Below are 22,535 nucleotides of genomic sequence, written 5' to 3' on the forward strand. Positions count from 1 at the left end.
TTCCGATGGGTGCATTTCTGTGACTTGAGAGATGACTTTTGGTGAATTTTCTGTGATTAAACAGAAAATTCTTAAGGTAATTTCTTGTGTTTTTGATTTGGATTATTATTAATTAATTTAGCCTATTATTGATTAATGGGTTTTAGTGAACCGTGTGTATTTTTGGTGTTGATTTCCCTGTTCCGGCCAATTGTGTTTCTTGTGTATTGGCTATGATATTTCTGGTTGTGGTGTCTCCCCTGTGATATTTTTGGTATTGATCTTCTGCTCATCAACGACCTTGGTGTTGATCTTCTGCTCATCTCGCAAAAATGGAATAAAAAAATAAAAAATAAGAAGAGACGATCGTGTTTTCCCTTGTCTCTACAGACGAGGGTTTCTGACAATCAGCAAATGTACTGTAGAAGTAGAGAGTTCGTTGGAGACGAGATTTTGAGCAAAATCATCTGATTTTGGTGATTTCGTCTGTTTGATGACTTCACTACAAATGCTCTTAGGCGTGTTATTAACTAAATGAAGTCCATCACAAAGATAAAAAGAAGGAAGAAACAAAGTTAGAAAAAAAAAAATATAGAAAAGAGAGGAGAGGAGAAAATGAAGAGTATTGGTTTCTCAACTTTTAATGGTTTGTAAGTTTGAACTTAAATCTGATCGACTTCTTAAAAAAATGCATCTTGGATTTAGTTACATGTTGGAGTTAGTTACATCAAATCTCTTGTATATTGCATAATTTATCTTCCTTTTTGTAAACGTCAAATCTCTTGTATATATTAACAATAGATTGAATGAAATAACAGTGCAAACCATTCTTCAGTTCAGTTACCTTAGTTTATTAATGGGGATCGAAGAGGAGTACATAAAAGGTTGCAGTGGAGAGTGGAGGGAAGTTTTTTGCAACAGAGAGCTGTTGGGTGTAAAGCTCGTTTTAATTAGCTACTACTTACATTTAAAAAAAGTAGGTAAAATAGAAGAGGACAATTCTTCAAAGGTTAAAATATGATGTTTAAAGCACAAGGAATAAGAGGACGATAACAAAGCAATTTCGCCAACCCTATCCCTTATTGTAACGTGAGAACTCTTTATCCTTATAAGAACTTCTAAAACAGGAAAATAAAGCAAAATTGAAACCATAAGAAAGATTAAGAGACCATCATGTCCATGGCTGTTTTAAATGTATGATCAAAAGGCAACTATTACTCTCATGATACCTTCCAACCTGCATCTTGCTCCTGCTTTCCACACTTATTGTTGTAAAAATTAATTAAACCACAAAAACAAACAGTAGATGATCATACATTACAAGCTCATATATATATATATATATATATATATATATATATATATATATATATATATATATATATATATATATATACACATTTGAAGATATACAAGCTCAAAATACACTCCTATATAAGAACCACCAAAAAAAAAAAAGAAAAAAAAAAGAATGGAGTCAATCTTTTCTAGTACATCCAGGAGTCCATTTGAAAGCCAGCTCCATTATAACTCCCACACAAAATATCCCTTTTACCTTTGCAAAAAAACATATACATATTATAAAACATGACTATTATATTGGTCTCAAGAAAACATAACGACAACCAAAATGTACATCAAATATCATTAACTATTATATTGGTCTCAAGGTGGAAGTAATGACTTCATCAAAAGACGGATAATTAACCGCACAACATTGGTAATTGTGGGCAAGACACTTGGATGGTTGAGTGCGGCATAGACTTCATTGAAGATGGGTCGCACATGCATTTCAATTGCCGGATCAGTTGGGATTATAGAATTAAAAATGTCTGTCATCCAAGCAATTATTATTGCTGGGTTGATATTGATACAATAGGGTAATAGCCACAACAGCTGGAGCAATACTTCTTGGCTCAAAGGGAGAGGATCCAAAGTCAAGACCCACCGTATATCAACCTGAAAATATCAGCTTCAATATTCAGACTTCTAAAATGGATGTAACACAATACTATCAAGTCATTCTAAAAATTTACATGGAAGCATAGCCAATTCACAATTGACACATCACGCATTTATAAGGCTGTAGTGAAAGCCTCTTGGTATTTGTGTTGGATTACCAGTGTAGATAACAAATTTCTAGGGTCAATCAACAAATTCACCTAATGCACACATGATTCGTTTTCCTTATTGTACGCATACAAATTCCAATCGGGAAACTATATAAATGGAATGCCAACACAATGAATTTAAAAAACACAAATTATACCTGAGAAAGAATAGAATTATGGTGACCGCCCAAGGTTTGAGCAACTGTCGATGATGAAGTGATGAAATCCTGCAAAAAAAAGCACTAAATAAATATGTGAAATATCAAATAATTGTCAAAAATCAATTGATAAATAGAGAGATGTTGACTAATTACCTGAGTACTATGATCGTGAGCTGCTGAAGGCAATGGAGCTTGACAAGTGTTGTCTTCATTTTTCGTTGATTTGGAGGCCTACAATTAAAAAATGGTTTATGTAATGTGGGGAAGTACATATGTTTTTAAGTAAAAGGTAGACAAAAAAAAAATCACTAACTTGAATTTTTCGTCTCTTCTTTTTAGCGTTGTTGTCTCTTGGTGGCTTGCTTGATACTTTGGATTTCTTGACCACCGTTTTTATAACAACCACCTTTCTCTTAACTGGTGACTTTCCTTTACGTTTAACCTTCATAGGACTAAGCACTTTTTTACAGATAGAAGATGCGACAGTAGCTGGAATGCCATGGGAAGATTGACTTTCGCAACGCCACAACTTCTTTAACTGATCAATTCTTTTCATTAGTTCCATGCAACGTTTCTCCATGTTTACTGATGTGAGCAATAGTAATTCTTCAAAATTGTTTCTCAACTTGTCATGTATTTTGGCATTAGGATTATCATCAACGGCATCATAACTACTCTTAAGCTTCGAGTATTCTTGCTAAATATCTTTCCTCCATCTGTCAAGAAAAATCTTTGTGGAAAAGTTGTCACTTTCTTTGTCCGTAACACGGAAAGTGAATGCTTGCATAAGATGCTTTTTACTTCGAACAATGCACATGTGCACTTCACTTCTAATTCATCTTCATTGAAGTAAACAAGAAATGTCTTTTCTATTAAGTGGTCTCTAACGGCAACATATTCAATAACTTCAAAGATAGAAATCACACCTTCACTTTTGAGAAGAGAGTTGTTACAAGACATTATTTTCACAAACTGCTCGTACACTTCTTTGAACTTCGCATTTATGTAAACAACTTGAAACTGTTTCTCTAATTGCAAGGCGGTTATACATGGGATTGTACGATTGAAAGAATCGAATTAGCACGTGTCTCATTCTCGACTATTCTCCTTAAAGCAGCATCATATTCATCAACAAATTCTCTCAATGTGGTTTGTAAGTGTATGTAACCATCAAAAAATGCATTCATACTTTCACTTCGCTGCGTAGTATTCATTCCTGCCCAAAACGTATCTTTCATATATGCCAGCACCCAAAATGTTTTCTCCATATATAACCCATGCAACCATGCATTATCATGAAGATTATACTTCTCCAGTAGATCTTTCCAATTTCCTTCGTATTCTTCACATGTTTGAGAGTCATACAAACAATTATTTAGGGCATTCTTAATGTCATCAAAATTAGAATGTGATCCAAATTTTTCTGGAAATTTTTTCATAATGTGCCACATACAATATCTATGTCGACTTTCAAGGAAAACAATAGCGATTGAATTTTTCATAGCCCTATCCTGGTCTGTTATAATTGCTTTAGGGCTTGACCGTTCATGCACTCCAACCAAGATTAAAACAACCACACAAATGTGTTTGTATCCTCGCTTGAATTTAGTCCTGCCCTTAAAATTATAGATTGACCATGACGATTCACTCCTACAAAAAGAGCAAATGTAATGTCATATCTATTGGTCAAATACGCTATGTCAAACGTAATAACATCTCCGAAGAAATCATACGCTGCCCTACTCCGTGCATCAGCTCAAAAAACATTTTGTAACCTACAATCATCGTCCATATCCATCATAAAGTAGAAGCCACTATTTTGCTTTTGCATTCTACTGAAATAATCATAAAGTGTCCTTTACCAAGACGGAGTTCTCTTGCCTTGCTAATATAATTCCGGCAATCTCTCTCTCCAAAGGAAAGACTCTCAAACCCCCCCACTTTTAACAACTAATGAATTAAAATTCTTACTCAAACGTATTCTTACTCTATCATTTAGCTCAAGCCTTCTTTTCGTAGCATCATCTATTTTCTTATTGCTTCTAAAAAATGTTGCTTTGCCTGGACTTAACGAATGATTATGCATCAACTCAACTTTACTCAAAAACCATGTTCCACCATCACATAAATTTGCACAAATCCTAGCACCACACCCTGTTCTATTAGTTTCTGGAGTTGACTTCGCAAAATCACCAGTTCTAGTTCGCTCTGGACCTCCATGAGTACATATAAGCACTACGTAACCCTTTATACCTTTCTTTTTTCTCGAGCTTCTATGCGCTATACCAAAACCAGCTTGCTTAGCATACCTTCTGTAATAAGATCAAACTTCTTCTATTAAACTAAATGCCATTGATGCCTTCAGTTTTTCAACTTTCTCATCATCCTTTAACACCACGAGTAGTACCACATTTTCTTCCTCACCATTCAACTCTTCATTTGAAATAAACGTCATTAAATCCTTCGATTTTTCAATTTTTTTACCCACATCTATCCAAAAAAAAATACAAAGTTTGTGTTTATAAAAAAGCCTAGAATAATAATAAAGAAAGAAAAAAAAGACAACCATCTTAGTGGGTCAAAACAAAACTATAACTCAAACAAAAGTGAAAAAACTATCCATTTTGATAGTCATCTTGATGGGTTAAAGCATCGTCAAATTCACCCTCGTTATCCAATCATGAACTTGAAGAGTCCATTTAGGAAAGTGTTATATTAAAAAGGACTATAAGTTAATTGAATGAAAAAATGTAAGAATTTGTTAATAAGTAGATTCCAATAACAATAAAATTCCATTACACATTAGAGAATTGTAGAAAGAGTAAGACTAGACATGAATATATAACACAAGAATAGTGAGAGCGAGGCTCTCTTACTCTTGCTTAAAGATGAGGGATTCTAATTTAGACAATTAGAGCCAAATTTATTATAGAAATCTACTTGCATAATTACCGTCCTCCTATGGTTAATTGACAAAAGAATTAACTGTACAAACAAAGAGAAACAACCCCAAGCAGAACACCTTACAACCAGAGATTGTCTCTAGGCAAACAACCAAACAAAACTACAAAAGAAACAATTGGGCAGCAAGCATGACTACATATTGTAAAGCAAGCATGAAAAAAATGATCCAGCAAAAGATTTTATTTATTTTTTTTTTTTTTGGGATGAATTAACCAAACAAAGTCAATACAACTCTCCAGTAAACACTAGAATCTCGGTTCCAACAAGAAACCAAAACTACAACCTCAACAAAACAGAGGCAAAATTGTTAAGCTATACACTCAAAACATTTATTCTTAAAGCACGTGAATATCTCAGTTTAGAGTAATGTATATGTAGAAGCGAAGTGATACCCACTTTGGGCAGCAACCCTTCACAATCAGTATGTAACCGTTGGCGGTTACATGCTGTATTTTATATAAACAACATGAAGCAGTTATGTTTTAAGAGCGTGAATAACCAACATATGAGACAGAAAAATGTCTCTGGGATAAACACGGAAAAGACAATGAAAAATCAAGAGAAAGAGAGAGAAATTTCTCTGTGGTAAAACTGTCTTTGCAGTATGCGAATGTGTTTGCATATCCATCTCTCTCGGTTTTCGGTTTCTGAATATGTGGAAGGCACTTAGATTGTGGATAGTATGAGTATTGCTCTAGTAGTATGCTCTATCATCGAGAGAAGAATTCAAAAACAAAGCACGTGGAACAACTACGTAAGATCAAATTCATTTCGATATTGTAAAGGTATCAAATATTTTATTCCGCAATGTATGATTATATTTCTAACAGTATATGCTACACTTCAATCTCATATTTATCCAATTGGATTGATGTGACTGTACTCATTAGCCATTTATAAAAAAAAAAATTATAGGGGCCGATGGCAACTGCTACATCAACCTAGTGTGATGCAGGTGGGAAGAGGATATAGGAATTTAATATATTAGGTTGAAAGAATTTTCTCGAACTTAATTTATTCCAAATTTGACATAAATTGGTCTAGCTTGATTGCCCTCGTGAACCTAATTAGTCATAATAATGGGATCGATGTAGGATATATCCTACTAGGGTTGTATAGGCATTGATGGTAAGCAATTATTATTTCTAACCGCAAGCTGTGTCGTCTTAAGCGATTAACAGTTTTGAGAAACTAGAAGAGTGATTACCAACTATTATCACTGCCGATTATCGCCTGTCAGATTTGGGATTTTTGGGCTTATTTTAGTATTTTGACCTCTTCTTAGAGCTTGTTTCATATGATTTTTGGATAGTTGGATGGAAAAGGCTAATTGCCTACCCATATATTTACATGGTTAGCATAATGGTTAAAAACAACCGTCTATACAGTGATATATCCTACTAATTAAACAACCAAAGCAACAGGGTATTAGGTAATATTTATATTTTATATCAATTGATAAAATACTTATTGATTAATTGGATTTTTAATGTAAATCAGTTTGAATTAAAATTCTATGTAATAGCAAAATTGCATGGATGGTCTTTGTTTCCTTTTGTGCTTCGTTTTTTTTGTCCTTTTCATCCTTGAAGCAATGGGATTCATACTGGTCAAATTCAAGCCAATGATATCTTAAAGGGCTAATTTCATGTTTGAGTTCTTAACCTGCTTAGTGCTTAGTCATGTATAAATATTTTTAGGAGAAACTATATTTACCCTATCAATAAAGGTGCACCCAGAGGATCAAATCATATGTTCAACATGAGAGAAGTAGCAAGTTCCTATGCTTATTCTAAGTTCTTGACTTGTTCATAACCATGAAAAGGTACACCCAAAGAAGCTAATCATAAACCATATAGTAATCGAAGCTAATCATAAATAGGCATGAAATTTATTTTCCTACTAAAATAATTTCTGGCATAAAAAAAAAATAAAAAAATCTGGCTTTGGCTACCTCCACTGTGTTAAGCAGCAAAAAATTTCACCCGTTTTTGTACCAACAAATCCGGCCACACACACACACACAGAGAGAGAGAGAGAGAACCTGTTTTTTTAGCGTCGCCAGAGATAGATCCGGCTGCCAAATCTGCCAGAGACAGAACGTCGGACGACGGAGGAGGCCGACCGCCGAGAGGGACGGGGACTATTGGTGAGTGAGCAAGTGGGAGAGAGAGAGAGAGAGAGAGAGAGAGAGAGAGGGGCAGCGACGGTTTTGATGGAGGAGGAGAACTCCGGTGAAGCGGTGCCAGCAAGGAGATGACTGGACGTCGGAGGAGGCGGCATTGACTGACGATGCAGAGAGAGAGAGAGAGAGAGAGGCTATGGGTGGCGATTTTGACGAAGGAGGAGAACTCCGGTGAAGCAGCGCCGTTAAGGAGATGACTGGACGACGGACTGTACGGAGGAGAAATTTCACAGAGAGAGAGAGGGGGGTGGGGTTGCATTGGAGGGGAAATGAAATTTCATTTCCCCTCCAACTGGTTTTCAAGCAAAAAAAAAAAAAAAACAGCCTTTCCATGTCAGCTATTGTGCGGGTGTTGTGAGAAATGATTGCAGGGATCGTTTCTCTTACGGATAATTACTGACTTTGAGAGTGCATGCTAGCTACCTGTTTACATTGAGTGTTGATGATTTATCACTAAAAAAAAAAAAAAAGAAGCAGAGGTATTAGAAAGAGAAATGCTACGCTACCTACCAGGATCCATTGCAATCCCACTCGTCCTACGTGGCATTATTATTTTATTTTTTTTCTTTTGAGTTTTGAATCCTAAAAAGCTAAAATGCATTGAGAGGGGTAATTTTTTCCATTTTCCCTCCCAACGCGTCTCTCTCTCTCTCCCTCTCTTTCTCTTCTCCGACCGGCCATTCGTCCTTCACAGGTGCCGTCTCCACCAGCCCGCATCTCTCTCACCGGTCCTCCTCCTCCGGCAACGTGTTCGTGTCTTTGGTAGCGTATCCTTCTTCTCCGGCAGCGTGTTTGTGTTTTGTGTCTCCGGCGTTATTCATCTTTGTGACGACCAGTTTTTTTTTTTTTTATAAACATAAATGAGTCATCGCAGTGGCACGACTACGTGTCGCTCAGCCAACATATGACACATGTCCCATAACATGCACCTGATAATCAGAGTAACATCTATTTAACTATGCAGCGGAAACATAAACCTGAATAGCAGAAATTACAATTTACACATCTATCACAAATTAATTACAACAAAGAGCCATTTAACATCTATCTGTTTGAGTCTTATTAACACAATATTTACATAACAATAATGGCTTAATAAAGAATAAGTGACACAAGTGTCACAAGCCATACCTGACCTATAAAATAGTGGACAACCCGTGGTCTGACAACTACAACCGTCACGGCAAGCTTCAGTCATAATATTCCAAGTACACTGCTACCAATCTATCAACTATACCGAAGTACCTGCAGTCAAAGAAACATCATCTACACGGTTGTGGTGGTATCCACATCTGCATAGGTGAAAGAATGAGTTTACCACCTTATCATGAAACACACTAAGACCTCAATGGTATAAGACTGAGTTTTCACAAAGAACTAACCTTTATTTTATTTCTAATCGTACGAGCACTATATCAGCCACAATTTACCAATAGCTAATACAGCAAACACCGACTATCCAGAAAACATTTAAAACATACTATATAGCTGTGAACATATGTAGAAGTTCCAATCTACCGCTTTGAAGATTCTACATATAGACCCCTCTATAATAATACTTTTCATCGGTCGCTTAGACATATGTGCACATGATCACTCCATCATAGATATCACGTATACACATAAGTCTTAAGCAAGGAACATGGCATCTTACTCTTCCATACTAGGATAACATCCGTCAACAAAACACTCGTAACACAATCTTTAATCGTATTTCAGCTTCGTGCCTTGAACGTCAGTAGATCATGAGAGCACTAGAGCTAAACTCAATCATGCTAACACGTCTTTCCTGAAGAACAATAACAGTCAACCTTCCTACTCATAGAGATGCCATTACTCGCACCTAGGCAATCATGTATCCATGTACTTTCAAGTTCAATGTATGATCTTAACACATGACTATCCGATAGAAATATACATAAGCTCTATTCCATTAAAACTCTTATGCATACTAACACGTCTAGCAAAACTACTCATAGTATAAAAACATCACACTCATCAAAACAATGCTATACATGATATGCATGAACTGGGGCTAATAATGCTGCTGATACTGAAATGTTGCTGATACTGTTATGCTGCTGATACTGATATGCTGCTTATACTGTTATACTGCTGATATTGATATGCTGCTGATATTGTTACTGCTGGTATGTATGCTCTATACTACATGCTCAATGTTCTGTGCTTGACCAGTATATATTTCACTACTGTATCATGCTGAAATCATGCAATTGCTAAATCATGTCCTCTTAAAACTAAACAAATCCAACATTTTCTCTAACACTTTGAAATCATTCAAAACTTAGTTTCTTCATAAAACATAAACAGTTTCAACTTGACATGTTCTCAAACAATTTGCATAATTTAAATCCCAACCACAGAACATACTCAAACACTTTAAATCCATTCAATACTTTTCACTCTTGCACTATTTCTTAAACATCATTGATATAGTTTAAACGTAATTGAAACTAAACAAATCATCTCAAAGCATATACATTTCATCATATGGTTGGTTCGGTTTCATAAACAATATATATAATTTTATCAATCTAATATATATAAAAATATATTTTTTTCTCAGTGAGTGGAATACCCACCTCAGCTGCATTGGACCCACGACTCGAATTCTACATTGGAGAACCAATTGAAGTCTCCAATTCGGACACTATCCTGCAAACATTGGTATCGTTAGACTACACCATTGAACTTTATATTCTATAACACTTAAACTACCCGCTTGCTCACATTTCATGTTACCCGCTTCTAAGTCTAACTAAGTATCTTAAACTATTATTAGATTAGTCATTGATTATAGATTTGTGTCCTATCTTGTTTATTTATTATTATTATATCTTATTATCATTTTTAACCCATTAATGGCTAGTTACTTATTTACTAAGTTAACAATACACATTTAACCTATTTACATGCATATGTATATATATATATATATATATATATATACTATGCTTAACTTAATCCGATGACGCATAAACATCATGCGTGCTTGTATAGGTGAATTAGTTACTACGTTGCCACATAATGGACTCATATTACATTTATGCAATCCTATAAGCTTACTAACTTATACTTATTAACTTAGAGTTATTTGGGTAGTTTACATCATAATATTTGTCTTTTATGATATTAGTCTTAGGCTCTAGGTTTATATCTTAATTTATTTCTTACCTTTAAACACCATTGTTATTATATTCAATACTTTTATCTTTTATTAACTACTAACCATCTAGGTAGTTTAGATTATAGAACTTAAGCTTATATAACATATCAATTTAGCCACTCATCAAATTACTAACCAAAAACCAGATTTGGGTTCCACCCAAAAACACCCATCCAAATCGGTCCATATTTCACCAAATGAACACCCAAGACTTCATCCCACTCTCTCTCCTAATTAAACACCAAAGCCCAACACCAATTCAAAATCAACATATCCATGCAAACATGACAAGAAATCCTACCATTAATCACCACTCACTTTTGGCTATAACAATCTCAAGCAATAAGGAATCTAACCGATGAATTTTACCAATTGAAACAACCCGATCAACTAAAACTCACTCTAACAAAGAAACATAAACCAACATCATAAATCACTCCTTTGATACATCAAGCCTAACAACAATCCATTCGGTTACATTAAGCCTAGAACATAAATCCAAATAACCAAAAACAGCAAGCATCACAATAGCCCATAGAATCACACCGCAAAACAGCCCCAAAATGCAATTCTATTGAAATCAAAGAACCATAAATACAAGCACCTAACCCAACGTTATCACTCAATTTAAAACTCTCAAACCAATCCATCATGATTACACTAATCAGCCCATCATCATAACAAAAGCCCCAAAATTCACAAACAAAACCCTATATTCAGATTTAACAAAAGCCATAGCAATCCACCAAATTTCTTCCCAAAACTTAACCCACTTTTGAAAATCATCAACCATAACCGAGGGAAATATATCCAAGCTTCAACACCCACAGATTCGGCCAAGACCCACAAAATCTTGGAAATTCCATACCAAAGCCACAACTGAAATCAAATCCCAAATCAGCCCTACAATCTCCAATAAACCCCCATTCGGATTTGCAACCAAAAATATTAAACATTAACCACTAAAAATCAACCCAAATCAAAACCTAAATATCAAGAATCAAACTACATCAAACCAATAACCCATTCGGTCAACAACAAAACCAAATGGAAGTTCAACCAAAATCAAAGACAAGTCAAAGACAAGGGAAGAGAAACTTTACCGAAGCAAGACTGGAAATTGGCTCACTGGACCGCCGGAAAACTCGCCGGAAAAGCACATGGAGAACCGGGTCTCCTCTTGGGTTCAACGGGTCACGGGTTCGAGGGGTTCTGAGCCACGGGTCTTCATGGTGCAGCGGGTCTACGCCGGAAATCCATCGGGTTCTGCCGGATTTCGACTCTAGCCGCCGGTCATGGAGGATCGGACCTCCCCTGGGTTGTGGGTACTCTGGTTCTCCCCCCTTCGGTTTCATCTCTCACCCTCCCTCTCTCATCTCTCGGTATCTCCCTCTGAAACTCTCTCTTCTCTTTTTCCCTCTCAGTCTCTCGACATCTCTCTTTGTGGGTCACTCGGGCATGCGAAGAAGAAGAAGAAAAGGAGATGGGCGTGCAACAGGGGCTGTGCGGGTGAGGAAGAGAAGAAAGAAAAGAGAAAAAGAAAAGAAAGAATGGGATAAAATAAGGGACACGTGGCGAGACGCAAGTGGGTGAGGAGATTTCCTTTTATTTAAAACCCCCTACTACTATTAATCACAGTGGGACCCCATCTAATTTTATATCTATCTTTTATCAATCCATATTCAATTTAAATAATATAAATATCACTTAGAATCAAATTATTAATCTCATCTATTTATAAACATCATTTATTAATTGCTAAACTCCCCATTTATTTTCTTAGTCTTTACAAACTTTCTAGTATTCTCTCTCTAGCATTTTTATGGGTATACTGTGGTGGGTGATTTTGCTTGGTTCTGATCCAGTTTGAGGGGGAAAAATCGGTTTTTTGTTGGTTGGTGTTGGTGATTTTCTTGGTTCTGATTGTTGGATGGTGTTGGTTAGGGTGCTCGCAAGAACAAAAAAACCTATGCCTAAAATGAAGAGGACCTGCACTGAAGCGCAGGACCTTCCTTCGCTCAAGGCTCTCTTGGCACAACCCCATCTTGTGTTTCCCTTTATCTCTTTCTCTCATCTTACTCGGAGTCTTTTGCCTTGGTTGCTGTCAAAGATTCGCTCTCATATCCCCACAAGCACATATCCTTCCCTCTATTTGAGATCCATATTTTCTTTCTTGGAGATCAGGAACTTGGTTGCATTCAGAAATTTTGATACCCACACTTGGGCGTATTTCTTTCCATTTCTGGGGAGATTTCCTTGATTATGGATTATGGGTTTTTGTTTTTTTTTTTTTTTTTTTTTTAGTTAAAGTTTATGATTCCATTGGCTTTTCACTGTGTAGCTCTGGAGATTGATGTCTTTTACTTGCAAAAATTTTGAGGATTTTTTTTTTGGTTTCAAACATTTCTATGGGTTTTCATAACCAAACTCATTTAATCAAACATGTCAAACTCCTAAACCTTAACCTCTTAAATTCACAAATCGCATAAAAAATAGCCTACATGCTACCCATGGGAATTACAACCCCGCCACTTCCACGATTCCTTAAATCCAAATGTAAAGTTTTTAGAAAACAGATGGGTTCTAAAATGAAATCACTTAAAATCATACAGCAACCACTGTAATTTTCGAACGGCCTTCCATTTCTCATCATTTGTAAAACTCAAAGTCAATATTGGGCTTCTTCACATTGGTTTTGTAAGTCCTTTGGTAGTATCACATATCTATTTTTGCAAACTTCATGCATTCTTGCCTCTGTTTAAATGAGCTAGGCATTCAAGAACTTTGTTTTTCCATTTTGTAGTCATTGTTGTTAAAGGATGGTGTTTGTTAGAGTAAGATTGCCTTGGACCATTGTTGCTGTAAAATCCTCTAGAAATTTGTGATTGAAATAGTTAGTGCACTACCTTGTATGCATTACAATTTTTATAGAAATTAAGGGGATTAACTGACATGTGAAATTAAACCACTACTTTTGCCTTAGAGAACTCTGTGGGTTAGTAGGTTAAGTTGCGTGGGTTTATTTTTTTCGTAAAGCAAATTTCATAGAACTTTTTTGTAAGGATCAGAAATTCAAGCTTGCATACCAACTTATTTAGCATCTCGTGATCCGATGATTTTTTTTTTTTTTTTTCTAAATTAATGTTGTCATGTATTATGTTGCATTATTGGAACTTACATCTTCTCTCAATACATATTTGAGAATTAATTATGAAGAGCAAGCATCACCTCAGCTATAACAGCTATAAAATATTAAAATATTTTAATCATTGGACCTGCCCATTTGCTGCATAGTTTATGTCCTCTGTTTGGAGTAATATGGAGTCCATAATTTATTTACTTTTGTCATTGAGATACTTGAAGAATCAAATCATCTATAATAAACTTGTTATTTTCAATATATTCTGGTATCCATCACAACCCGATATTCACAAATTACGTTTTGGTTCCCCCCCCCCCCCCCCCCCCCCCCCCCCCGTTTTTACATATGTTGCTTTGTTCTCTAGGTTTGGGAAATAACACCAAATAACATAATAATGGTTTCGGCTATTGGAAATGATGGACCACGCGTGGATACCATATGGACACGCGTATATTATACACGTATCCAATTGGCCGTGTGGATTAATTATACGCGGCCAATTGGGTTGTTTATACCACTAGCCACGTTGTCAGAAAGACACGTGGCTAGTTGGACGCGTGTCTACAGTAACCGGTACCGTAGACACGCGGCCAATTGTGACTTTTTTTGTAGGTACGTTATGGCACTTTTAACAATCCAGCAGACCAAAGCGATGGTATCCGTGTTGGTGGCATTGACTACAGTGACCACATACCTTATTTCTTCACGTGGCATGAGTATTTGGGAGATTCCTCATGGGTACACTATAATCATTCATTTCATAGAATTGAAACTTGTCAAGAGATTGCATTTTTTTTCTTCTTCTTTCTTTTGCTTGTTAAAATATATATTTCTGCCTCTTGTTTCCTTTATTTCTAGCTTTGTGTGTGTGTGTGATATCCGTCTCTTTTAGCAAATACTAAAGGTTCTTGGGAAGTCTATTGGTAAATCTGTCATGGGTTCTACTCTACATGGTTGAATTTGTGAATGTTGTGTGGATTCCATCTTATTTTTTTCTTATTTCTTTATTTTCTTTTCTAGAGAGATATTGACATGGATTGGACAGACTCTGGCAAAAAAAAAGAAAACCGAAATCCACCAACAATAGGGCAAGGGAGAAAGAATCTAGTTAATATTTGTTTGTGAAATTTTGTTCAAGGGTAGAGACTGCATTCTTAAGGATTTCGCCTCCTTTTGACTGGTTCTTAATTACCAGCATTTGAGGACCATTTAATGACGTTTACAAAACGTTGCTAAATAAGGTTTTTTTTTTTTTTTTTTTTTTAAGAAAATTTATTTGTAGTGTAGTAATTGTAATGAATAATGATGTAGAAAATTAAGTCTTTATTTGACTGAAAGTTCATGTTTTATATGTATATGAAGAGAGCAAGCTAAGTTGCACGATTTTATTTATTTATTTTATTTTTTATTTGTTATTATTATTTGAGTTATCATTTGACAAAAAGGGCAATGCAAAGTTGTGTCCATGATCTTGCCATTTTTTTTTTCCCTTTTCTTTCTTTTATTGACATGTCCACACAAGAGGGGGGAGGGCGGATTCGAACTACTGACTTTTGCTTTATGAGGCGTGGTCTTCAGCCGATTGAGCTACCTCTTGAAAACTCATTTTGAGAGTTTTCAAATAGCATAAAATGCTAAGACTCGTGGAGGGATCCTTTACGGAGTTTTCAAATAGCATAAAATGCTAGGAATTGTAGAGAGATGTTCGTTTGGGTGTTGAATTTTTTAGAATTAGAATTTAATTCTAATTCACTGTGCGAATTTCGAAGTTTGACTTTGTGAGATAAAATTTGAAAAAAATATAATTTGGTTTTAAGAAAAGTAGAATTGAATCTTAATTCTCATCACTTTCTCTGCCAGGAGAGGAGTTCAATGTATTTTCCTTTCAATTTTCATTTTAAAACATACCAATGTTTAGTGACCCCAACTTATTTTTCTCCTTTTATATGCGTCTTTAGAAAGACATCACAAAATAATAATTTTTAATAATGAAAAATAAAGAATTGCGGGACAAGAATGAGGCTACAATCACAAGATCCTAAATATGTATGAACTCTCTTATTATACGGTCTATAAGATGAATCATATTAAGGCTGACTTTTTCTACGTTTGCAGAATCATTTCATTTGTGTTGATAAACATACGTGGCAAGGATCATGGCCATAAATATAATAGCAGCTAAAGTGAAATTGACACCCCCAGTCCATGTCTAGATGATGAACCAAAGTTGTAGCTTATTTGAGTCCAAACCATCTTTTAGAGATATTGGAATTTCTACAAAATTGATGATTTGGGTCATGCAGATCGATCACAGAGAATTTGTAAATTTTAAAACACGGACAAAAAAAGAGCTTTAAACAAATTACTCCAAGGCAGAGTTCTACACAGGAGAACACATTTATTATGATGTGCAAAGAGCCAAAGAGGTAATCAAGTTTGCAAATTGTAGAAGTACAGACTATTATGAAAAACTAACATCAAGTAACTTGCCTTCTCTCCCTAAAAATCGTGATGCATAACAAGGTCAGCCATTTTTCCTTCAATGTCGTCCACATTTTAAAGTTGAAGTATTTCACAATAACTAATTAAAAACTTAAAACCAAACCAAAAGATAAATATTACAATGATCCTTTTCATACATTAAACAATTTTAGATAATCATATCCTATACAAAGAAGTTTAAAATCAGAAAAGTCCACATTGAGCAACTTCCATTCAATTTGAATAACTACAAATGAAGGTGAACCTATTATATCAATTTGAATAACTTGAAATGAAGGTGAACTACAACTACATCTAGAAGTAGATCAAAATCAGTACTATACACACTGAAAACACCTAGAGGAAGATCCTTCACAATTCACACTTAAATTGTACTTTAAAGTTGCAAAATGCCCTCGAGCCTATTCCATCCCACGCAAGATTATAACTACATTGACACTGCTTCATCGAAGATCCACAAGGCAGTGATAGGAAGGGGTACTACAACAGGGCCCTAGATTTCATCTCAAAGAGATTCCACACCTGCTGAAAATAACTATAGTAAGAAATGTCTTCAAATGTTTAAAAGAACTGCAACAACTTGACATAAAATTGAGGTTGATAATAAGAAAAAATTTGAACCAAAAATCAAGTAATGTTTTTAAAAACAAAGTTCCGACAAGTCCCTGTACAACCATACACTTCGTTCAACCGGCAACAGAAAACAACCGTATAAACAAAAATCAGGCAACTTGCAGTAATATGCATCCATCAGTTGTCTTTTCCAATCTTCTGCAGAAATTTATTTAAACTGCAGAAATCATTGAATCTCATCAACAATTTATTTAGTCTTGCATTTAGTCCTGCTGTTTGTCAAAATTTAAACTATAGTAAAAGTTGATTTTTTTTGTTTCTTTGTTTAAGCACGGGTCCTTGCAAGCACTCTAACCAACACCATCCAACAATTAGAACTAAGAAAATCACCAACACCAACCAACAAAAAACTGAAGAAGAAGGACGGGCAAGAGAGAGATGCGTTGGGAGGAAAAATAAAGAAAATTACCCCTCCCAACGTGTTTTAGCCTTTTAGGATTCAAAACTCGAAAGACAAAAAAAAAAATTAATAAAATAATAATGCTAACTAAGACGGGTGGGATTGCAGTGGGATCCTGGTGGGTAGCGTAGCATTTCTTACACATTGTGAACCACTTGGTGTCCCCTAAGAGTATTCACAACAGTTACTCAATCATTTTTTTCTAAGTTTAAGAAACAAAACTATTTTTTGCTTTCCTATAAAAAATCATTCACAATAAATTTTCTTATCTTTCCCTATATTAATTAAATACTCTTATTTTATTCTTTTTTTCTCTTTCCACTTTTTGTCTACCAACCAACTCTTCCTATTTTTTTTATTCGAAAGTTACGATGCTTTCCAATACATTGGGAAGTACTATAACTTTCCAAGCAAATAATGTAAATTTAGGGCATCTATTGTAAGTTGGTTTTCGTAAGTTTTTTTAAAATTTTTCCTATATTTAGGGAAGATAACCATTATAGGGCATCTATTGTGAATTCTCTAATAAGCTCAACTTCAAAAACAAAGACCACACGTACAGGATCTTATCTAATAAGTTTCTCAATTTTTTTTTTTCTCTCTTTCTCTTTGAGAAAATATTCCAAAATTGTCTGTATAGTCTCTCCTTCTTTGGATTCCTTGCCACACCTTGTAACAGGATTGGTAAGTTTTTACACGATTCAGAACTCAACACAAATTTAACATGAAATTAAATAATTATAGTTTATGAGTTTAATTTGTTTAATTATATGGATCGAGTTAGGGTTAACCTATATAGTATTATATTTATATTTTGACACGATACGACCTAAACCCGACATGCGATAGAATAGCAACCAATTTTTTACATAACCTGTGAACTCGACATGAATCCAATATAAAATTAGAGAATTAAGATTAAGAGGTTTGATCTATTTAATTAAATTTATCGAGTTAGAGTTGAGTTAAATAATTTTATACTCATGTCTTAACACGACCTTAATTTGACACACGAACACGAACTGAAACTACCACCCCTACATGTAAGAGGAAGAGGAGGAGGGGAGGCTACATGTTGTGGCCCCCTAGACTTTTTTTTTTTTTTTTAATTGGCACATAAATGAGATTTTTAATCTCTATTGAATTATCTTTCAGATGGATAATGCCTTTAATCATTGAAAATAAGTGTCACGAAAATCAAAATCAAAAGTTGGCCTAAATCATTTCTTCGATTATAAAGAATAATGACAGAAATGATGTGTGAACAAAAGAAGAAAGTGAAGAAAAGAAGAGAAGGGTGAATTGAAATATGTGAGTGCCGACAAGCATCCAGTGGCACGCATAAATCACAGTATCCAATTCCAAACAAACGATTCCAGTCAATGGCCAAATTGCAATTAATTTAAACAAACTTGTTAGGATATTGTGAGCCACAGTTTTACCACAAACTATGGGCTATGGAGTATGGGGCCTATGGGCCCACCTGACTTGAACCCCAAATTGCAATTAATTTAAACAAACTTCTCCTTGTTTTGGCCAACAACAACGGCACGGTTTCGTAATCATTGTATGCCTTGTTTAGTTGTTTATCTATTTAGAGTCTGTTTGGATTTGTAATTTTAAAAAGTAGAATTTAAAATAACAATTTAAAATATGTGATTTGAAAAAAGTAATTTTTAAAAACGCTGTTAAGCATTTGATAAAATTGCAGTTTAGTATTTAAAATCACGAATTTACCTTTAAAATTTTACGTTTTTAAAAAAGTACAATCTTATTTGCAATTTGAAAAAGTAGATTTTTTGCGTTTTTAAATCGCAATTTTTAAAAATGCAGTTCCCAAACGATCTATGTTCTGCAATTTAGTTTAAAATTACAATCTCAAACGCACCCTTAAAGTGAGTATTGTTTTAATTATTTAACTTAGGTGTGGCACTACAGTGCACTTGATTTAGTAGCCATTTTAGGAGTTTATCTCCAAGTAAAAGTACGAGTCTAGTTCACCTATTTAAAAGGTGATCCTTGAATAAAGGGCATGTAAAATGATAAAATTATTCTAAACTTAGTGTTTGACAAAGAGGATTAGGATCTTCCAGTTTTCTACCGCTAATTCTTTCTAATTAGCAAAATAGGCCAAAACAAGAAGTTAAACCCAAGGCTCAACATGCCCTGTTTGAGTAATTTAACAACTTGGATTTTTTATTTTTTATTTTTTTTAAATCAGTAAATAAAGAACAATCAAATAAATATATGGTCTAAAATAACCCTTCAGCATCCGGTCATGGTCATGACCTTCTAATATTAGCGTGTGTGTGTGTCTATTATAAAGTGATTGGAGTGGAATTAAAATTTATACTCCGTTTGTTTCGACGTAAAATGATTTCCGCCGTAAAATGATTTCGATGAAATTATTTTCAGAAAAATGATTGTCTTGAAAATATTTGTCGGTGTTTGGTTCGCAAGAAAAAATTACGAAATGCAAAAATCAGAGTTTGACAAATGTCGCCGGAATCCGGCAATGTTCGGTCGCCGTCGCTGGATTCCAGCGAAAAAGTTTGATCGGATCCGGTCATATCTGGGCCATTTTGGCCAGATCCGGCCGGAATCTTCCGGATCCGGCCGGATCCTGGCCGTTTTGGTCAAATCCGGCTGGATCAATAGCCGGATCTGTCCAGAACCCGGCCATTTTGGCCAGATCCGGCCGGCTTGGCCGGAAACCGGCAAATTCCGGTCGGAATTTGGTCATCTGGTGGCCGGATTCCGGCGCCGGCAGGATTCCGGCGACTGGATGTTGTCGGACTCCGGCGCCGACTGGATTCCGACGACCGGATGTTGTCGAACTCCGACGCCGACAGAATTCCAACGACCGATAATTGTTAAATTTTGACGATCGGATATCAAATATGTGTGTAACCGTAAATCGTTTTCCGAAAATTGAAGAAGCTTTTACGGTTAAACCGAAAATGATTTTCGTTGACCATTATTTTCGCTCCTACCAAACACTGGAAAATGCCGAAATCATTTTCCAGAAATCATTTTACGCCAAAACAAACGGAGCATTAGGTTAAATATCTTTTTTTCCACGTATGGATGTCGCCGAAAACAAATAGCTACTTTGATTTTAAAAAGTGTCACAAATGATTTATAATCATAATAAACTTAAAATATACATCGTAGCACCAACACATCTCTTTATATATATATATATATATATATAAAGGTTTGGTTTTGTATATTCACTGCGTCAAGGTTTGGTTTTTTATTTATTTATTTTTTATTTTTTATTTTTTTGAAATCTTAAAAAAATCACTCAATCAAAATATCAAACATCATTTTGGTCAATTGAACATTGAAGAAAGAAACAAAAAAAAATTGCCCGGTAAAGAAGACAATGAGATCCTTTGACTCGGTCTTCAACAACTCCCCTTTTGACTCAGACCACTTTGTGCATTATCCTCAGTAACTCAATCAACCCAAAATCATCAACAAACTGAATCTCCATCGGATAATCCAAGAACACCATCATCTGTAAAGACGACTCCATTTTAAATCTACTTTTTAATTCTCAATTGATCGAGCTTATTATAATTCTAATTGAATCTCCCATCGTTTAATTGAAGAAAAAACCCAATTAGGCTTGATTTTAAGTGAGTTAAACACTGCATAAGCTACTCACAACCCATTAAAGTTGATCCACAAATCAAACCCTCCAAATGCACAATATGTCATCTTCATATTACACCAAAACTTAATAATATTAGCTCAGAAAATAAAGAAACACACTTAACAGTAACACAAATACAACTACATGACAAGATATGGAAATTAAGAACTCGGGTTATAACCAGTTACTACAACACATGTACGTGGCTAATTATTCGGAATTATTTTTGTTGCCTCTTCCACTTTGGGGCTTGCAGTAGTTTTCTTCCTACTGGCCTCGCGAGGACAAGACCACTTCTGGCGAGCTTCGTGATTATGATCTTGGCAACGTTGAACCCCCCGACTTACGAGGATGCCACACATGGTGCCCAACATGAAAGTAACACCGGTTCTTAGCGGACTCATCTTTGTGCAAAACTAGATACAAATTAAGCAAAGGGTTGATGGATATATATGTATACTTTTGAAAGGTGTGGAAGGAAGAAGATGAGCCTTGTTGTGGGATTTCTAAGGTGTCGTGGAGCTCAAGACATTTCTTAATCAGGTCAGGTCTACCAAAAGCTAATTACCTCTTCTCCAAGGGTCAACCGTCAACCCACCTTATTTATTTTTTTAATTTGTTTGAACTCTTCTGGCGTGGGATCTTCCAAAATTTAAATTTAAATTTAAATTTAATATTTGCAGTAGTTTTAAATTCATGACTGAAATTGATTATGGGTCTCCTATCAAGTTTGAAACATGTTCAGACATGAATATACAATTATATATGTTAATTTTGATTAAGTAGACTTATATAATTAAATGAGTTAAATATTTTAATTATAATCTATTATGTATTGAATTCATGTTATATTTATAGATCGTGTAAAAAATTATTAACCTTAAACTTGAATAGGCTAATTTTCAGTGTTTAATTGCTTACCGGCCTGCACTTGATTCCTAATTAGTTCGTGTACACTCAATCAATTTGTTTAAAAAAATAAAAAAATCCTAGTGGGTCATATGTTCATCATCATCCATGAGTTGTTGATATTTGGAACCGCGCGCGTGCAAACTAGAGTTGATTATTTTGTGTGAAAAATCATGAATTAGACTCTTACGTATTTTGGATCCCATATGGTCAGTTATGTTGTGTGAAATCTAGATCTAGTTTGCTAAACTTCATCTTGAGATGAAATCTTTTTTCTTTTTTTTTTCTAACTTTTTAAAATTCCTCTCCATCAAGATGGTAACCATAAAAATAATATCGTTAATGCAACACTGCTATCCTCTATTGAAAAGATTGGTAGTTCACACAGAGAATATGTGATTTATAAAAATACTCATTGGTATTAATTAAGTCTCACATTGATTACTTACCAAGTAAAACTGAATTTTATAAGTAATTTTAAAAAAGCTCCAAATTGATTAATATTTTTAAGGTAATAATGATATTTTTCTATCTCTTGTCCATCTCTCATTTATGTTTTTTTTTTTTTAAAAAAATCAATCATTAAATCAATATGACCCGATTTAAACTATACAAATGATGTGAATTAACTACACAAACATTTGTTTTTCTTATTCTTGAATAAGAGCAACCGTACGTATTGCAACTCCAAGTACACAAAT

General features: G+C 34.8%; 1 protein-coding gene and 1 long non-coding RNA gene across 3 annotated transcripts; both read right to left on the reverse strand.

Moving 5' to 3' along the window:
- Positions 1–1,415: 1,415 nt before the first annotated feature.
- LOC133880370 (uncharacterized) lies at positions 1,416–5,381 on the reverse strand. The gene is made up of 4 exons (XM_062319325.1): positions 2,565–5,381; positions 2,405–2,482; positions 2,249–2,317; positions 1,416–1,938 (listed from the first exon to the last, which is right to left on the reverse strand). The coding sequence occupies exons 1-4, from the start codon at positions 2,829–2,831 to the stop codon at positions 1,645–1,647; spliced, it is 708 nt and encodes a 235-aa protein (XP_062175309.1). The 5' UTR covers positions 2,832–5,381; the 3' UTR covers positions 1,416–1,644.
- Positions 5,382–8,382: 3,001 nt separating this feature from the next.
- On the reverse strand, positions 8,383–12,149 carry LOC133879406 (uncharacterized). 2 transcript variants are annotated; one of them, XR_009902071.1, is made up of 3 exons: positions 11,691–12,149; positions 10,004–10,076; positions 8,383–8,666 (listed from the first exon to the last, which is right to left on the reverse strand). It is a non-coding gene; the product is annotated as an uncharacterized LOC133879406 (long non-coding RNA). The 2 variants fall into 2 exon arrangements; XR_009902070.1 differs by lacking the exon at positions 10,004–10,076.
- Between the last annotated feature and the right edge of the window lie 10,386 nt (positions 12,150–22,535).

The sequence above is a fragment of the Alnus glutinosa genome, chromosome 10 (assembly GCF_958979055.1).
Source record: "Alnus glutinosa chromosome 10, dhAlnGlut1.1, whole genome shotgun sequence".
NCBI classification, from domain to species: Eukaryota; Viridiplantae; Streptophyta; class Magnoliopsida; order Fagales; family Betulaceae; genus Alnus; species Alnus glutinosa.

What these genes read in the sequence shown, in the direction of transcription:
- LOC133880370 (XM_062319325.1), bottom strand. Translation starts at nt 2,831, where the DNA reads ATGGAGAAACGTTGCATGGAACTAATGAAAAGAATTGATCAGTTAAAG. An exon ending in AGAAGAGACGAAAAATTCAA is followed by an intron (nt 2,483 to 2,564) that starts GTTAGTGATTTT and finishes TTTTAATTGTAG; the next exon opens with GCCTCCAAATCAACGAAAAA. An exon ending in CTCACGATCATAGTACTCAG is followed by an intron (nt 2,318 to 2,404) that starts GTAATTAGTCAA and finishes TTTTTTTTGCAG; the next exon opens with GATTTCATCACTTCATCATC.